A 14,723-nucleotide genomic window follows, 5' to 3' on the forward strand; every position below is an offset into this window, starting at 1 on the left:
TCTACAATTTTGGTCTTCATGCCATAATTATGCGTTTTAGTTGAAGATGGTATCTATTTAGTGTGTTTCATTTTTCTGTACATCTGGAAGATCATGATATCAAAAAAAGGACAATGACAAGGTTACGAAAGTGGATATTAGTATCTCTTTTCAGTTCTAGATGGGACCTTCCCGAAGACATTCCTAACATACAAAAGTGTGAATAATTAATCAAAATGTTAAACTACATCATGTGGGTTTAAGAACATAATATCAAATGAAAAACCTACACCCATTGACTTGCTGATCGTTGTAGAAGACAATGAACTCTATATTGACACACTGTTATTGTTTTTGTATTGTCTGTGTCACAGATATTAGCCATAGGTGTTGCTGACATGTAGATTTCCATGTGACTTAATTACCATATTTTCGTCTTTTCTTTTATAACAACCCTGCTTGAATAATAGACCATTCTCGCAGACAAAGAAGACATATCTATATATATAAAAACTCTTCAGTGTATTTTTTATCTCATTGTTTCGGGGTTAGTTGGCAACGTTTAAGTTGTTCTAAGTTGTTAAGTTGTTTGTTTTTCTAAGAAGAAAATGTCTACCAGCTCGCCTCACAGACTATCCAAAAACTACTAACTTCATACACTTAATGGAATCCACTGACAAAGATGTATCATATAAACTTAAACTCTGTCTATCTAAATTATTCACAATAAAATCATCTTCGGAAGCTTAATGCATGCAGGATACTATTTTTGTATTATGTATTATGGGCCTATGATCTTGTTACAGAATAGATTGGTCGGTTTGTCTGTTTAAGTTGTTTTCCTAACGTCCCAAATTACCTTGAGACCATACATTGTTTCGTCTATACCTTGGACAACAAAATACCCATCCGTATGACAAGGACGGAAACTAGTGAATCACCTTTAGTGCCTCTCCATTGTAAACAACATGGGTGTGGAACAGCCAGTAAACAAGAAGACACATTGGTCGTAAGACGTCACGGCTTTAATTACACAGGAAAACATCTCAGCCAATCAACGGAGGACAATTGCCAAGTAATCTTTTCTTGTCACATGCGGGGATCTTTCCACACAAACACACCACAATGGATCTGATTCGCAAGATGTGTCGTGATTTCATGAACGAGGAATGCCTTTGTTCGAGATACAAAAAGCGGTGCTGGTCGGCAAAGTACGAATTTACCAGCCTTAGGTTCATTAAACGTGTGAAAATCAAAGCGGTCTTTCTCTATCCGTAACTGCCACCGCAAACGTAGGCAGCCGAATTAAAGCAAAGGAAAGTTAGATAGTCATTCGAAAAGAACATCCCTTTATACTGGGTGAAAGGGTACTTTGTTTGACGTTCTCATTGAGCTCGTGGTTTGCACACTGACGAGGTGCCTTGAGCCTATAACACCATGGACAAACACTGTTAGGTCGTCCACAAACTCCTTTCTTAACTCAACACCATCACATACCCTGTTTGTCTTCTCATGATTACAAACTGGCCCTTTGGTCCGTAGAACTACCTCAACCCACGACGGTCAAGCTACAGAAAGATGCATTAGCCCACACAATAGGGGATACTAATTCCTAAAAGACCCGAAGAGAAACCTACGCTTGTCATCAGTGCTATATGACTGAGCGTATGATTGCTACATTATCTGCCGGTTCGTCAGTCTTTCTGCTACTGCATCCCTGTGCTGTATCAAGTGTGCATCCCAGTGACAATCTGTAATCTCCTGATCCGCGTCTTGCAGAAGGTCCTGGACGCCATGTTGCCCAGGACTGTGTACCTGTTTTTACTATTGGCTCATTTAGCCTCTATTACCAATGGACAGATGACCTGTAAGTATTGTTTTATGTCATGCCTACTAATATACATAATCGTCAACGAAAGAGTTAAAGTCAATGGTATCAATATCAGTTTGGTTTGAATTTTATACTTTCATTGCAGTGCGTCTGCACTGTCTGTTGTTAATGCACGCAGGTGTTAAATTGGGTCTGAATTCATTATTTCCAGTTCAACATGAAGCCACCTAGCCAGTATTTACGTACAATCATGAAATAGGGCAATGGAAGTACACAAGTCATTAGCAGCTTGGCCCGATTACCATAATTCATTCAGAGCTGACTGTTGACATGACATTTACTCTCACGGTGAAGCTGATTCTCAGCTGCATTTATCTGCACACCTATGAAATTGATACATTTGCACATAGCAATTAGACGTTAAAATATGGCACTTGTTGGTACAACAAGGACTGGTCGGCTCGGAGTCAGTATAATGGGTATGAGTAGGGTATTCATGCTTCACTGCGGCATGGTATCTCAGTGGGCTAGCACTATAAAACTAGCTTAAGTCTGGGATAGTACAAGCAGCCGCACATACACATACACACGCATGCACGTCGTCATATGAGCGAAATATTCTCAAGCACGACGTTAAACCCAATTTCACCTCATCTCACATAGCAATTAAGTCACTTACACACATAAAGGAAACCTTTACAGAAGTATGCAATGCATTATTTAAACATAATCAATAAAAGTCACTATCCAAAAGGAACTCGTTGATTTAGATTTAGATGCCTGGTGAATGATATATATGTTTGCATCACAGTGGACACTGTCCTTTGCCTTGTGACAATCCTCTGCAGGACACCGTTAAGCTTTCGAGACGAATATGTTTCATGAATGAACATATATAGCCATATCAGTTACATTAGTAGCATTACAAAATGTCCAATTAAAACCTCAAAACCTTTACTGCATCTCAAACAATGCGAGGGTTTCTGTTTTGTATGCTTAGCGTTTTGACAGCTAACTTGCTCACACGAACGTACTTGTATTTCTAGGTGTGCGATGTTGACTTATTTAACTAGTTTGAATAAAACTGAAGCTGAAAACTAATGAAAGGTTTAATAGCGATACGGAAACACGTAAAACGCCTCTTTGAGTAATTAGTTGGGGGATTTTAGTGAAACATCCATGTGACGTACATGCATGCCATCATGCTGCTCATGATATCCGATTAACCCATTTATGCATAGGGTATTAGATTTTCATCACATTTTGTGAGCTGGTTTCTTTGGCAAGCAATGAAAGAAATGAAGTGTGATTTTACTAGTAAATGAATTTTCCATACTTTACACTGCAAAAGTGCGTCCCATAAATGGGACAATATGCAGATAAGTGAACTTAAATTAGGTAATTTATTAGGCTTAGGTAGGGGAGATCAACCTCTTAAATCTTAAAATTTACTCTTTTCATTTGAAAGCTTTCATGGAATAAAACCAAACTGGCTTTTACATGAAACTATGTATTAACAAATTGAAAACTGAACATTTCATGGGCATTCTTGGTCCCATAAAATGTTTTCTGATGAACTAAATATCATAGTTGATGAATGTATCCCTACAGTGCTCTGCTGTTCCTCACATATGAATACCATGGGTACAGGGTTATTTTACAGTGTTAGGTAGGTGCAATCATTCACACCTGGAGGAAGTGAAGGGCCTTTGGTAAGTATTTCTTGGTATGTCATACTAAATCATGTAAATCTTTACTTCTGTTTCTCACATAAACCACATTGTACGCCAGTAAGTAGATTATTGGTTTCTAAGTGTCAAACTAATCAATTATTGATCATGCGTTCCATGGTTTTGCGTACGCAGCTAGTTAGTGAAATTAGTCAATAATTTGAAGGATCGATATGGTCACGTCGAGGTTAAGGAATTGGAACAATTATAGCATCACGCCATGAAGAAGGAAATTTCACTGACTTCCAAATACTATCAAAAATATATAAAAGGGTTTCTGTAAATGCTTCAAGAGTTGATACTAAATGTTTTCAATTCCTGCAGCAGTATCTTGAGCTTGCTTAAGAGCTTTATTGAGCTCATGAATAGAAAACATTTCATTATAATCTTCTCCGTCAACTATGATGTTTAGTTCACCAGAAAACATTTTATAGGATCAAGAATGCCCATGAAATGTTCAGTTTTTAATTTGTTAATAGACATAGTTTCATATAAAAGCCAGATTGGTTTTATTCCATGAAAGCTTTCAAATGAAAAGAGTAAATTTTAAGATTTAAGAGGTTGATCTCCTCCACCTAAGCCTAATTTAAGTTCACTTTTCAGCATATTGTACCATTTATGGGACGGTACTTTGGCGGAAAATTGAGTATGGAAAAAATGCAACATTTTCATTATATATTTCTATTTGAACAATGAAAGCTTTAAACACATTCTAATGAACTTACATAGTTAAAATAGGGACCACTGAAAATCATCTTACCTCACACTTCGTCGAATTGGCAGGGGACCTGCCTTGCTACTGGAAGTGGCCATGCTCAAAGAACTTAACTCTACAAGTAACGTAAATGGTTCAACCACTAAACAATTTACTCAGCTTCAGTCACGTCTATAAGTTCTTCAACAATAGGCTTTTTTGAAGGGCCTTGTGTAACTTTTTTGAAGTACCCGACCCGAAAAAGGGACGATATGCATAAATTGGGTTAATATTTGGATAGGCAAGTCAGGCTTAATGACCTGACTGACTGGGTAATCGTATAATATTATGTGTCTTTCAGTTGCATATTTGCTTTCAGTTGCATATTTGCATGCCCCTAAATCGATATTTACATCCTGTTGGGATTAAGGTGAAGTTTTTTAGCGGTTTTCAACAACATTCGCACAGCTTAGGACTCCATCCAGTAGGATACCAGGCCACCATGCTTGCTCCAAAGTTATTTATGATGAGCATCTGGAGTATGATTGTGTGCTATCGGCACAATGGTGTGGATCGTTGTTCCTGATGTCTACCACTTTGGTACCTGGTGAAGACCAGTTTACAACCAGACAAAATGACACTGATGTTATTTCTTTGCTTTTGAATTTCGTTATCTGTTTCCTTGGCATACACACATTTAAGAAGAAACATGAAAATCCACTTTATACTTCGATACATGTTGTTCTGTAGATATTGCCATAAACAACGTTTTCCGTTTCCATGTATGCTCTGTTATGGTATACACTTGATAATATGATAAGGAACAATGGATAACACGTATTGAGTATTAATTGTATACACGGGTTACAAGGGAATTCTTGTCCAGTTCATTAAATAAATGAATCACAGAATGGTAAAACATATTACACACAAAGACACACACACATAAGACAGACAGACACAAATAAATGAATGACAGAATAGTAGAACATATTACACACATACACACACATAAGACAGACAGACAGAAATAAATGAATGACAGAATAGTAGAACATATTACAAACAAAGACAGACAATAAGACATACACACATAAATGACAGAATAGTAGGACACACAAAAACACACACAATAAGACAGACAGACACAAATAAATGAATCACAGAATAGTAAAACATATTACACACAAAGACACACACAGTACGACAGACAGACACATACATGCATGACAGAATAGTAGAACATATTACACACAAAGAGAAAGAGAGACACACACATATATATGTGTGACGGCCATGAGGTTGATGCTATTCGCTACATCAGGGGATCTTTGCTACAGCCAATTAATGTTTTCGTTGTTTCAGTTTGTCGCTTACTCAAAGGTTACTGTTACGCCAGATGTCCAGCTGGTCAAACCACGCTGTTCCAAGCCCCTATACTGTGTTCGTCAAACAACTACTGCTGTATACCAAATCTATCAGAACGAAGAACGACGACGACAACAACAACAACGACGACAACGCCACCAACGACCCGAAATCCATATCCAGTATTCACAGGTAGCTCCATTTTCCCCACTTTATTGATTCATATTTCGCTCATATTTTATACCAGTCATCGCAGACATACATGTAAAGTCGCTGTAGACTTTTAATATGACCAACTTCATACTTAGTTATTAGATTATGTTTTATACATTATCGGAGGTATAAGGTCCCTGCAGACTATACTTTACTTGGAAATTGGATTATGCTTCATTCGCTAACGGGTGAAAAGGTCCATTCAGACTGTATATATAATCAAATACATAGTTTACTTTGTTATTGGATTATTTTTTATACGTTATCGGAGGTATAAGGTCCATTCAGACTATAGATATGACCAAATACATATTTTGTTATATAATTAGATTATGTTTTATACATTATCGGGGGTATAAGGTCCCTTCAGAGAGAGAGAGAGAGAGAGAGAGAGAGAGAGAGAGAGAGAGAGAGAGAGAGAGAGAGAGAGAGAGAGAGAGAGAGAGAGAGAGAGAGAGAGAGAGAGAGAGAGAGAGAGAGAGAGAGAGAGAGAGAGAGAGAGAGAGAGAGAGAGAGATTCAATCCGAAGATTATTGATACATGAATTCAATCAAACATAAAACACATTAGTGCCTCAATTTAAAAAAAAACATACTGAAGATATTGTTTCAAATGATAGACATATTTTGCAAAGTTTATAATGACCACATGGTATGTGTCCCGCACTAGGGATCGTGTGAACTGTGTATCTGCACCTTGGAGAGTTGACAGCATGGTATGTGTCCCGCACTAGGGATCGTGTGAACTGTGTATCTGCACCTTGGAGAGTTGACAGCATTTCGTCGTCTTCCAACATTTCAAAATTTACATAGGTTTCAACATCAAGTAGATCAATCAGACACTGCTTGAATATTGCTAAAAGCGGCGTAAAACCCAACTCACCCACTCACTCACTCACTATTTCAGCAGAATGCGGGACAGGACTACAGGTATTACCTTTAGGAGTATCGTCACGTATTATCGGCGGTACCAGTGCTCTCCGTTGTGAATTCCCTTGGATGGTGTACATATACAGAGAAAACAGCCCCTGCGGTGGCAGCCTCATCGACGACAGACATATAGTGACAGCTGGCCACTGTCTGAGGTAAGAGGATGCTGGTATGACAATGACAATAACAATGGAAATACTTTTATTAACCCTGGGGTAATTATTTTTACATCTGAAAGTGATCACATAACTAAATATTAAAAATTACATAATGGTTAAGAAAACGCAAAACAACACAATAGACGAACAAAGTTAATAGTCATTTAAAAGGCGAATACTTCCTGGAATAAAATAATTTTGAACTCTTTTTGTTTTAAAAGGGGCGTTTGGTATCGGCGGCCCGAAGGTAAAAGATTATATTGAGAAAATAAAAGGTGGCTGGAATCAGATAAAATTCTCTCAGCGAGGTTAAGAACACTGGAATAAAAATATATCTCAGAGATTTTACTTGCAATTTAAATAATTTTGTTTAGATAAGATTTGCTTTTGATTAAGACAGCCATGCCAGCACTGAATTGAAAAGGTTAAAATATTTTCAACAAAACAATGATAAACAACAACATCGCTTTTTTGCTTTTGTTAAAAAATCTTAGTTTGCGCATATAATGCAGTCTTTGATGGCATTTCTTAAAAATAAAATCAGTGTTAGTGATAATAGTGGCATAATATATGTACTGTGTTACAATTGTGGCAGTTTCACTCTTGATTTCAACAAGCATAGTGTCACTTTTTAGCTTCTAAAATCCACGATGAGGTCTTTTGTTTTCGCAACATTTAATTGCATGTAGTTGTATTCATAGGGATATTTAAAGGGGTACGTTTCTCCTCGGTCCGGGCCTTCTTACTCTCATCCCAGAAATTACCACTTTGACCCTCACGAGAATTGTGGGAATAGTTAATTTGGCTTGACTAAGAAATCGCCGCCAGCCAGCAATGACTTGAATCATTTATCATCGATCATCACTCATTATTGATCTGAATTTTGTGAGTGCACAATCCTTCATGATAGGCACGTGGTGTATCCATTTTGATAATCCTGACCAATGACTATGTAATACCTGCATAATATTTATTTAACCCCAGTTTAGATGATTGATTTTAGCGACTAGAGTAAGCAATATGAAATCAGTTGTAGAAATTATGGCATGAAAATATATATTTATGTTACTCTTACGGTTGTGAAAATAACGTAACCTACGAAAAATGGTTAGATGTTTCTGTTTACATGACCAGATATGGTAAACACTTCTCGAAATAGCTTACAGGGAAATTATGGCATGACAATATATATTTATGTTACTCTTACGGTTGTGAAAATAGCGTAACCTACGAAAAATGGTTAGATGTTTCTGTTTACATGACCAGATATGGTAAACACTTCTCGAAATAGCTTACAGGGAAATTATGGCATGACAATATATATTTATGTTACTCTTACGGTTGTGAAAATAGCGTAACCTACGAAAAATGGTTAGATGTTTCTGTTTACATGACCAGATATGGTAAGCACTTCTCGAAATAGCTTACAGGTACATTGAAATCCTGGAGTGCCATTTATAATATGGATGTCACTGAAGTCAAGATTGAACTTTTAGACATCTTCACAACTTATCTAAACACAAGTCCCTCCTGTTTTGCATTTAAAAATAGAGTTTGCTCTACCCCTATGTTTAGTGTAATAAAGTTTTGTAGGTTTGAAGTTTTGTCGTGAACAACTATACTTAAGTACAGCAAAGTGCTTAGATGTTGTAACACACGCCATTTTGAAGCCCATGACGCTACGAAACACTTGGAGAGTGAGTGACTTTGGTTTTACGCCGATTTTACCCATATTCCAGCAATATCGGCCGGGGACACAAGGAATGGTTTCACACATTGTTCCCATGACGAAACACTTAGAGGCTGCTGTGGTAGGGACACATACCTATGTTTGTGATGCTATATGTGAAATGGTTGGCATCGTCTTGCTATATTACACAGTAAAAATATAAATTATTAGACAAATTTAACGAATACTAACCATAAGTGCTTGGTTGCACCATCCAACTTGACAGTAATGAAAAAACAAACCATATTACGTTTGATCAAGTTTGATCAAAGGCGCCGAGACATTAGCGTATTATGCTGTAAGTACAAAAAGTGTACTTTATCAACGATAAAATGACGCCAGCGATGTTTTCAACGATGCATTTTAGTATGTTGGGAAAAGTGTGATAATATATATTTGTTCTTAAAAACATGGAGCTAACAATGCTCCTTTATAAATGAGATATGTAACATTCAAAGATACAGTTTGCAATTACGAATGTATCTGTTTCTCTTTTCAGTAACGTTGCAAAGTCACAGCTCACTATAACAGTTGGTGAATACGACACGAATGAGAAAAGACCACAGGCGGAGTTTGTCGTACGCAATTACAGAATATTCATCCCGTCGACATACCGATCACAGTTCTACAGTAAGGATCATATATGATAACGTCAATGTTCTCTCACATGGCTAATGGCAATATTCCAGCTGTATTAGAATCTGCACAGGGCAAACTCGTGACTGAATGTAACGATTCACAGGCAAGACAAAATTCAAATCAGCGGGATTGACTACTCGACTTTTTACAGCCTTATCCATGCCATACATGTTTTTTGCTGCCAACACATTGTACATTCATATACACCAGGAAAAAGTTCAAACCTTTCTCTTTCATGAAATATTCCGAACATGTTTCTCTCTTAAAATATGTTACTATGTTTTGTTTTAAAATTAAAAAGAGAAGGTATGATTAATGACTGAAATAATGTAACGTATAGTTTCAACATCTAGAAAACAAACTGATTGTCCGAAAATCCACCCCAGGAAACGTGTATGTTATCCATGTGACCATAGCCTGTCACCGTCGTCTCGAGCTCCCAATAAGTGTTATTCCAGTTCAGTAAGAGCACTGACGAGAAACGGGAGATCTTTGAAATCGTGGACATACAGTTGTATGCCAAACTTTTGAAATCGTGGACATACAGTTGTATGCCAAACAACTCCAGATACATATGCAGTACACGCTTTACAAACAAAATTCAAACCATACTTAACCCTTTGGTTTCTATATATGTGTAAGTAGCCATTATGCTGTTTTCCTCCCATGTATACTTGCAACTGATGCACTAGCCAAACCAGTCAATTGCAATGATTTTGTTTATATTTTTTCCTAGGGGATGATATTGCCATCATTAAACTGGATCAACCGATCGACTTTTCACGCTACGAGTGCCTGAGGCCAGTCTGTATCCCTGAGCCTGGGAGAAGATTTTCCAGAGTGTCTTGCACTGTAACCGGATGGGGGGTGACACGGACAAACTATACATGTGAGTCTACTGTTTGCAGGTGATATGTTTTCCTATCGATATAGTTTTTGTAGTTTGTCTCACAGTCTCTGAACCATATTATTTTCTCCACAGCCTAGCCCTCCATGCAATGGTAAAGCCCTAATTAAAGCAAGTATAGATTTTCCCAGGTTCTGAATCTCTGGTCTCATTCGGTCTCTCTTTTCAATTTAATGGTTTTATTTGTTACAATCAAAATTTTATATATTCAGAGACTAAGCGTCTGTAGTTTGTGCAACGTTTTCAAATTTCGGATAGGGCATTTATCAAGGAAGCTATTCAAATGCAGAGAATAGAAAGTGATTTTCGTGATAAAACCGATTTTTCATCCACCCAGAATGCAACACACACTTTCATTCGTATTAAAATATGCTCTTGCTTTGAAATGTTCCTTGTTTGACTTGGGACAACGGCAGTTTGGCACCTATATAACGTGAACTTTTTGTGCAAGTCAATCGAGCATGCTTTTCCCAAAGAGCAACACACAACTCAAAAGTTGTTCGATCAAGGTTACAACATCCAAGACCACATGGCATCTTTCAAATGTTTTGAAGAATATGTGTGCAGGATATTTCCAAATTTGCCTTGGCTTTGTATGCGTTTGTGACGGGTGCAACAGTCGGACAGGATACGTTCACCTTTCCGCAAACACTTGACATCATCACTATACGATTGTGAGTTATAAACACACGCTTATGGTGTGGTCCAAATCGAATTATCGTCGCTATTTCAAGCAGAGATTTCTTATGACTATGGTGGAAGGGCTTTGTTAGTTAGATGAATTCAGTGAAAGTTTTGGCGAATTTACATGTGTCTCGACTAATTTAATGTACATGTAAATCTATTCCAAACAAGGCGGTTTATTAATTCATTCTGGGTAACCGTTTACGCCACAGAAATATCATAAGATTCCTTAAAGAATTGAAAAAAAGCACCCCAAAAAACTCCAAAACAATACGTAAAAAAAATAGTACCACTTGTACTATATGCGTTTCAACTAAACGGAAAGCAGTTGAAAGCATGATGATTATAAGAGCAGAGAATTAAGGGCATTTAGAAGTGGAATGCATAAGAAAGGCAAGATTTATGGATGTCAACTTCTGTATTGTGAATAGTAACACGACGTTTCGGAGCGTATGCTTGCTCCTTCATCAGGAGATGAAAACATTTCTTTCATTATTTATATTATCATTATACGACGATCAGAATTTACCACAAAAATTTTAAACCTGAAGAGTGAGTGAATATTGTTTTCCTGTACAATATGTTTTGATACATTATATTATTATACATTTTATTGTGATATAACCTTCATAATGGTTGACATTAATATTTATGAATTGATTACTGAATGGAACCCGAATACAAATACCACAGATAAAAGAACCGTTATATATCCTTCAAGTTGTCAATACACCATGCTACTGTCAAAGAATGGAGCTGTTGACTTACACAACATTGTTTCTTCCCTATGCCTGACTCATCTTAATGCCACGTTTTGTGTTTGATTTGACTAATCCAAGAGACACATGCAACATAAACAAGGAGACTCACACTGTCACGAAATTTGCGACTTTGACATTTACTGATGTTTAGTTCATTGAATTGGTACACGTTGGGTTAAAGGCAGTTGTGTGTGTCTACCCGTGGTTGTACAGGTGCACTGTCTTCAGTCTTGCAGGTGTGGACAGGTGCAAGGTATAATGGCATCTTGAAACCAATAAATGCTTTGGTATTCCCTGTGCCCATTTTATTGTGACTCATTTAGTGCACATTCTAGGATATGAATCATTGGCCGTTGACAATTATTACACCTATAGTGGAGACTTTGAGTTCATCCGCATCCTCGTGACAAGCCAATTACATATGTGTTTGTTTACTACTCATTACAGCGAGGACGGAATGCTAATATCCAGTGAACAAATATACTGTTTGAAAAGGATTAACCATCGTTTTTAAGTAAACTCTATCATGTTTCCCATGGTACTCAAACTATCACTTAATTTTAGAAACCTGGAAACAAATCGCTAAATAAAATTGTGCTTTTGTCATGTTGATACGGATGACAATCACCATTGCCGAACATGTGTTCAGTTATCTTCGCCTGCTCATAAACGACGAACCCCTGAAGATCCGGGTTAGCACTGATCTTCAGCAACCCATACTTGTTGTTAGAGTCAACTAACAGGATCGGGTGGTCAGGCTCGCTGACTTGGTTGACACTTGTCATCGTATCCCAGTAGCGTAGATCGAAGCTCATGGTGTTGATCACCAAATTGTCTGGTTCAGAGTCGAATATTTGCAGACCTCCGCCATATAACTGGAATATTGCTGACAACAAACGAACAGACATAAACGATCTCACATAAATATAACATGTAAACTGTGTGTTCCGAATATAATCAGTAATAATTTGTAACATTTTAATAGCTCCGAAAATGTAATATAACCAAGGTACATTTTTTTCAATTGTCGGTCAAGTAAATACATTGATTCACTTAAGTATAATGTCAAAAGTACAAAATGCATATTATTTTTCAAGCATTTTAGATCTACATATATGGCAAACATTATCATAAGGAATATATTGTTTTGTCGGAATCCCTATCAACTCGACGTGTTTGAATACGTTTTATGATCTTATATTCGTCTTATATACTACAGTTGTAGTAATTGTTGAAATTGTTTCCTGCGTCAAACACCACAAGACTTATAGCACCTGATATTACATTGTATACACGTTTCATATGTAAATCGAAACATTATGACACTGAAGGCACTGGTATAGCATGAAAGAACAACATACAAATTCAGATATATTATACGGTAGTAGGATATCTGGCATAACAAAATATCTACAAAGCAGTGCAATAATTTATTATTATAAAATTGTTGGTGAATACATGTATTCCTTCATCGACAAAGGCCATACAAACAAGTCAGAAGTCAACATAATCATAACCAAATATTAGTTATTGAGGATAAAGGTCCCGAAGATTAAATGAAGGGGTGTTTCACTGAAAATGTAAATTATATCGTAAATATTGCAATAATCGTGAATACTGAATACAAACGCCTCTCATTTAATATAATGATTATTATTATGATTATGATTATCTTTACAGATCTAGATCCTCCCCTGTCAGCGATACTACAGAAGGTGAACGTGGACATCGTGGACAACTCCATTTGTACAAGGAAGTTTGGGTCGAGCTACTTCAGGTCAACTAACTATTGTGCGGGTGTCCTCGAGGAGGACGAGACTCGTGTGGGGTACGCTACCTTGCCAATACATGATATCCATAAGAGTGTATATGTTCCGATCGGAATCCAGTTTAGAAGAAGCGTGGGTCGCTATTACAGGATTGGGTGGTCAGGCTCGCTGACTTTGTTGACATATGCCATCGTATCCCAAATGCGTACATCGATGTTCATTACGTCAGTCACTGGATTGTCTAATTCAGACTCGATTATTTATAGACCGCCGACAAATGCGCAAACATGGTATAAACTAACACATTCTATTGATATTGACGCCACACCACTCATTATACAGAGTTGCGTACCTTATTTGCTATGATCCCCTTGGTTCGAATTGTAGATCAAACTAACACTAACCCGTGGTCCTACCCGAGCTCTTTACGTTGTAAAAGGTTTCATGACTTCTGTTGCCTGAGATGACTTGGCTTCATGAAATGATTAACAGAAGTATGAAAATTCTCAGCCGGATCACATCCGATTCCCTCATTTATCTATCGCTAATATCTCACCTTTACTATTTGTTTCAGGGTGATTCTGGAGGACCCCTTATGTGCACTACAAGGGACAGATTCGGCAGACAAACGTTAACACTAGCAGGTCTCGTTTCAACAGGATCCAACTGTGCTCAGAAAGATACCCCGGCTATATACACTGATGTAGCTAAATACCGTGGCTGGATCGATTCTATTATTGCAACCCCATAGAGTATTAAGTTGGCGGAGACTTACACACCCAACCAACGCGCAGTTGGTGGAGAAATTACACTGTGTTCATTTTGACAAATTAGAAGAAAAGAAAAGAACCTGACATCTGGCAATGAGAAAGATAAATACAAATAAATACTGTGACAAGTGATTTTCCATATATTACACTGTGATGGAAATTTTATTTTTCTAATTACTGAAACATCTCTTGTCATTTATCCGATTGGACTTTCTGGTGATCGGCAAAATAAAGTTGTTAAGGATGGACTTGCATTATGATTACCTTGGGAAGATAGGAGCCTCGCTTTGAAACGACAAGTTGTGCTATTGAGATCTGGATATAACGTTTGTAAAAATGAGGACGAATAACGTATGCACACACGAATTGCTATCTATGATGAGATGAAGTGCTCCGGTATATTGATGTATGACTGTAATGAGCTATTTATGACACGACACAAAGATAAATGTAGATTGCAAACGAAAGGTTGTGACTCGGTTCTCAAGGGAGCGTGATAACAATAACAACAGCCTCACTTCAACATCCTCTGACCATGACTATATTATGACGCGATTCTCCG

At 37.3% G+C, this 14,723-nt stretch overlaps 1 protein-coding gene across 1 annotated transcript; it reads left to right on the forward strand.

Moving 5' to 3' along the window:
* Positions 1 to 5,633: 5,633 nt before the first annotated feature.
* On the forward strand, positions 5,634 to 14,026 carry LOC124260316 (chymotrypsin-C-like). Its single transcript, XM_046694595.1, is given in 6 exon segments — positions 5,634 to 5,784; positions 6,758 to 6,913; positions 8,718 to 8,735; positions 10,007 to 10,159; positions 13,303 to 13,450; positions 13,966 to 14,026. Coding segments are annotated over 6 exon segments (687 nt in total).
* Positions 14,027 to 14,723: the final 697 nt, after the last annotated feature.

Source organism: Haliotis rubra, unplaced genomic scaffold (genome assembly GCF_003918875.1).
Source record: "Haliotis rubra isolate DU_JTF1 unplaced genomic scaffold, ASM391887v1 Scf76, whole genome shotgun sequence".
Classification (NCBI taxonomy): domain Eukaryota; kingdom Metazoa; phylum Mollusca; class Gastropoda; order Lepetellida; family Haliotidae; genus Haliotis; species Haliotis rubra.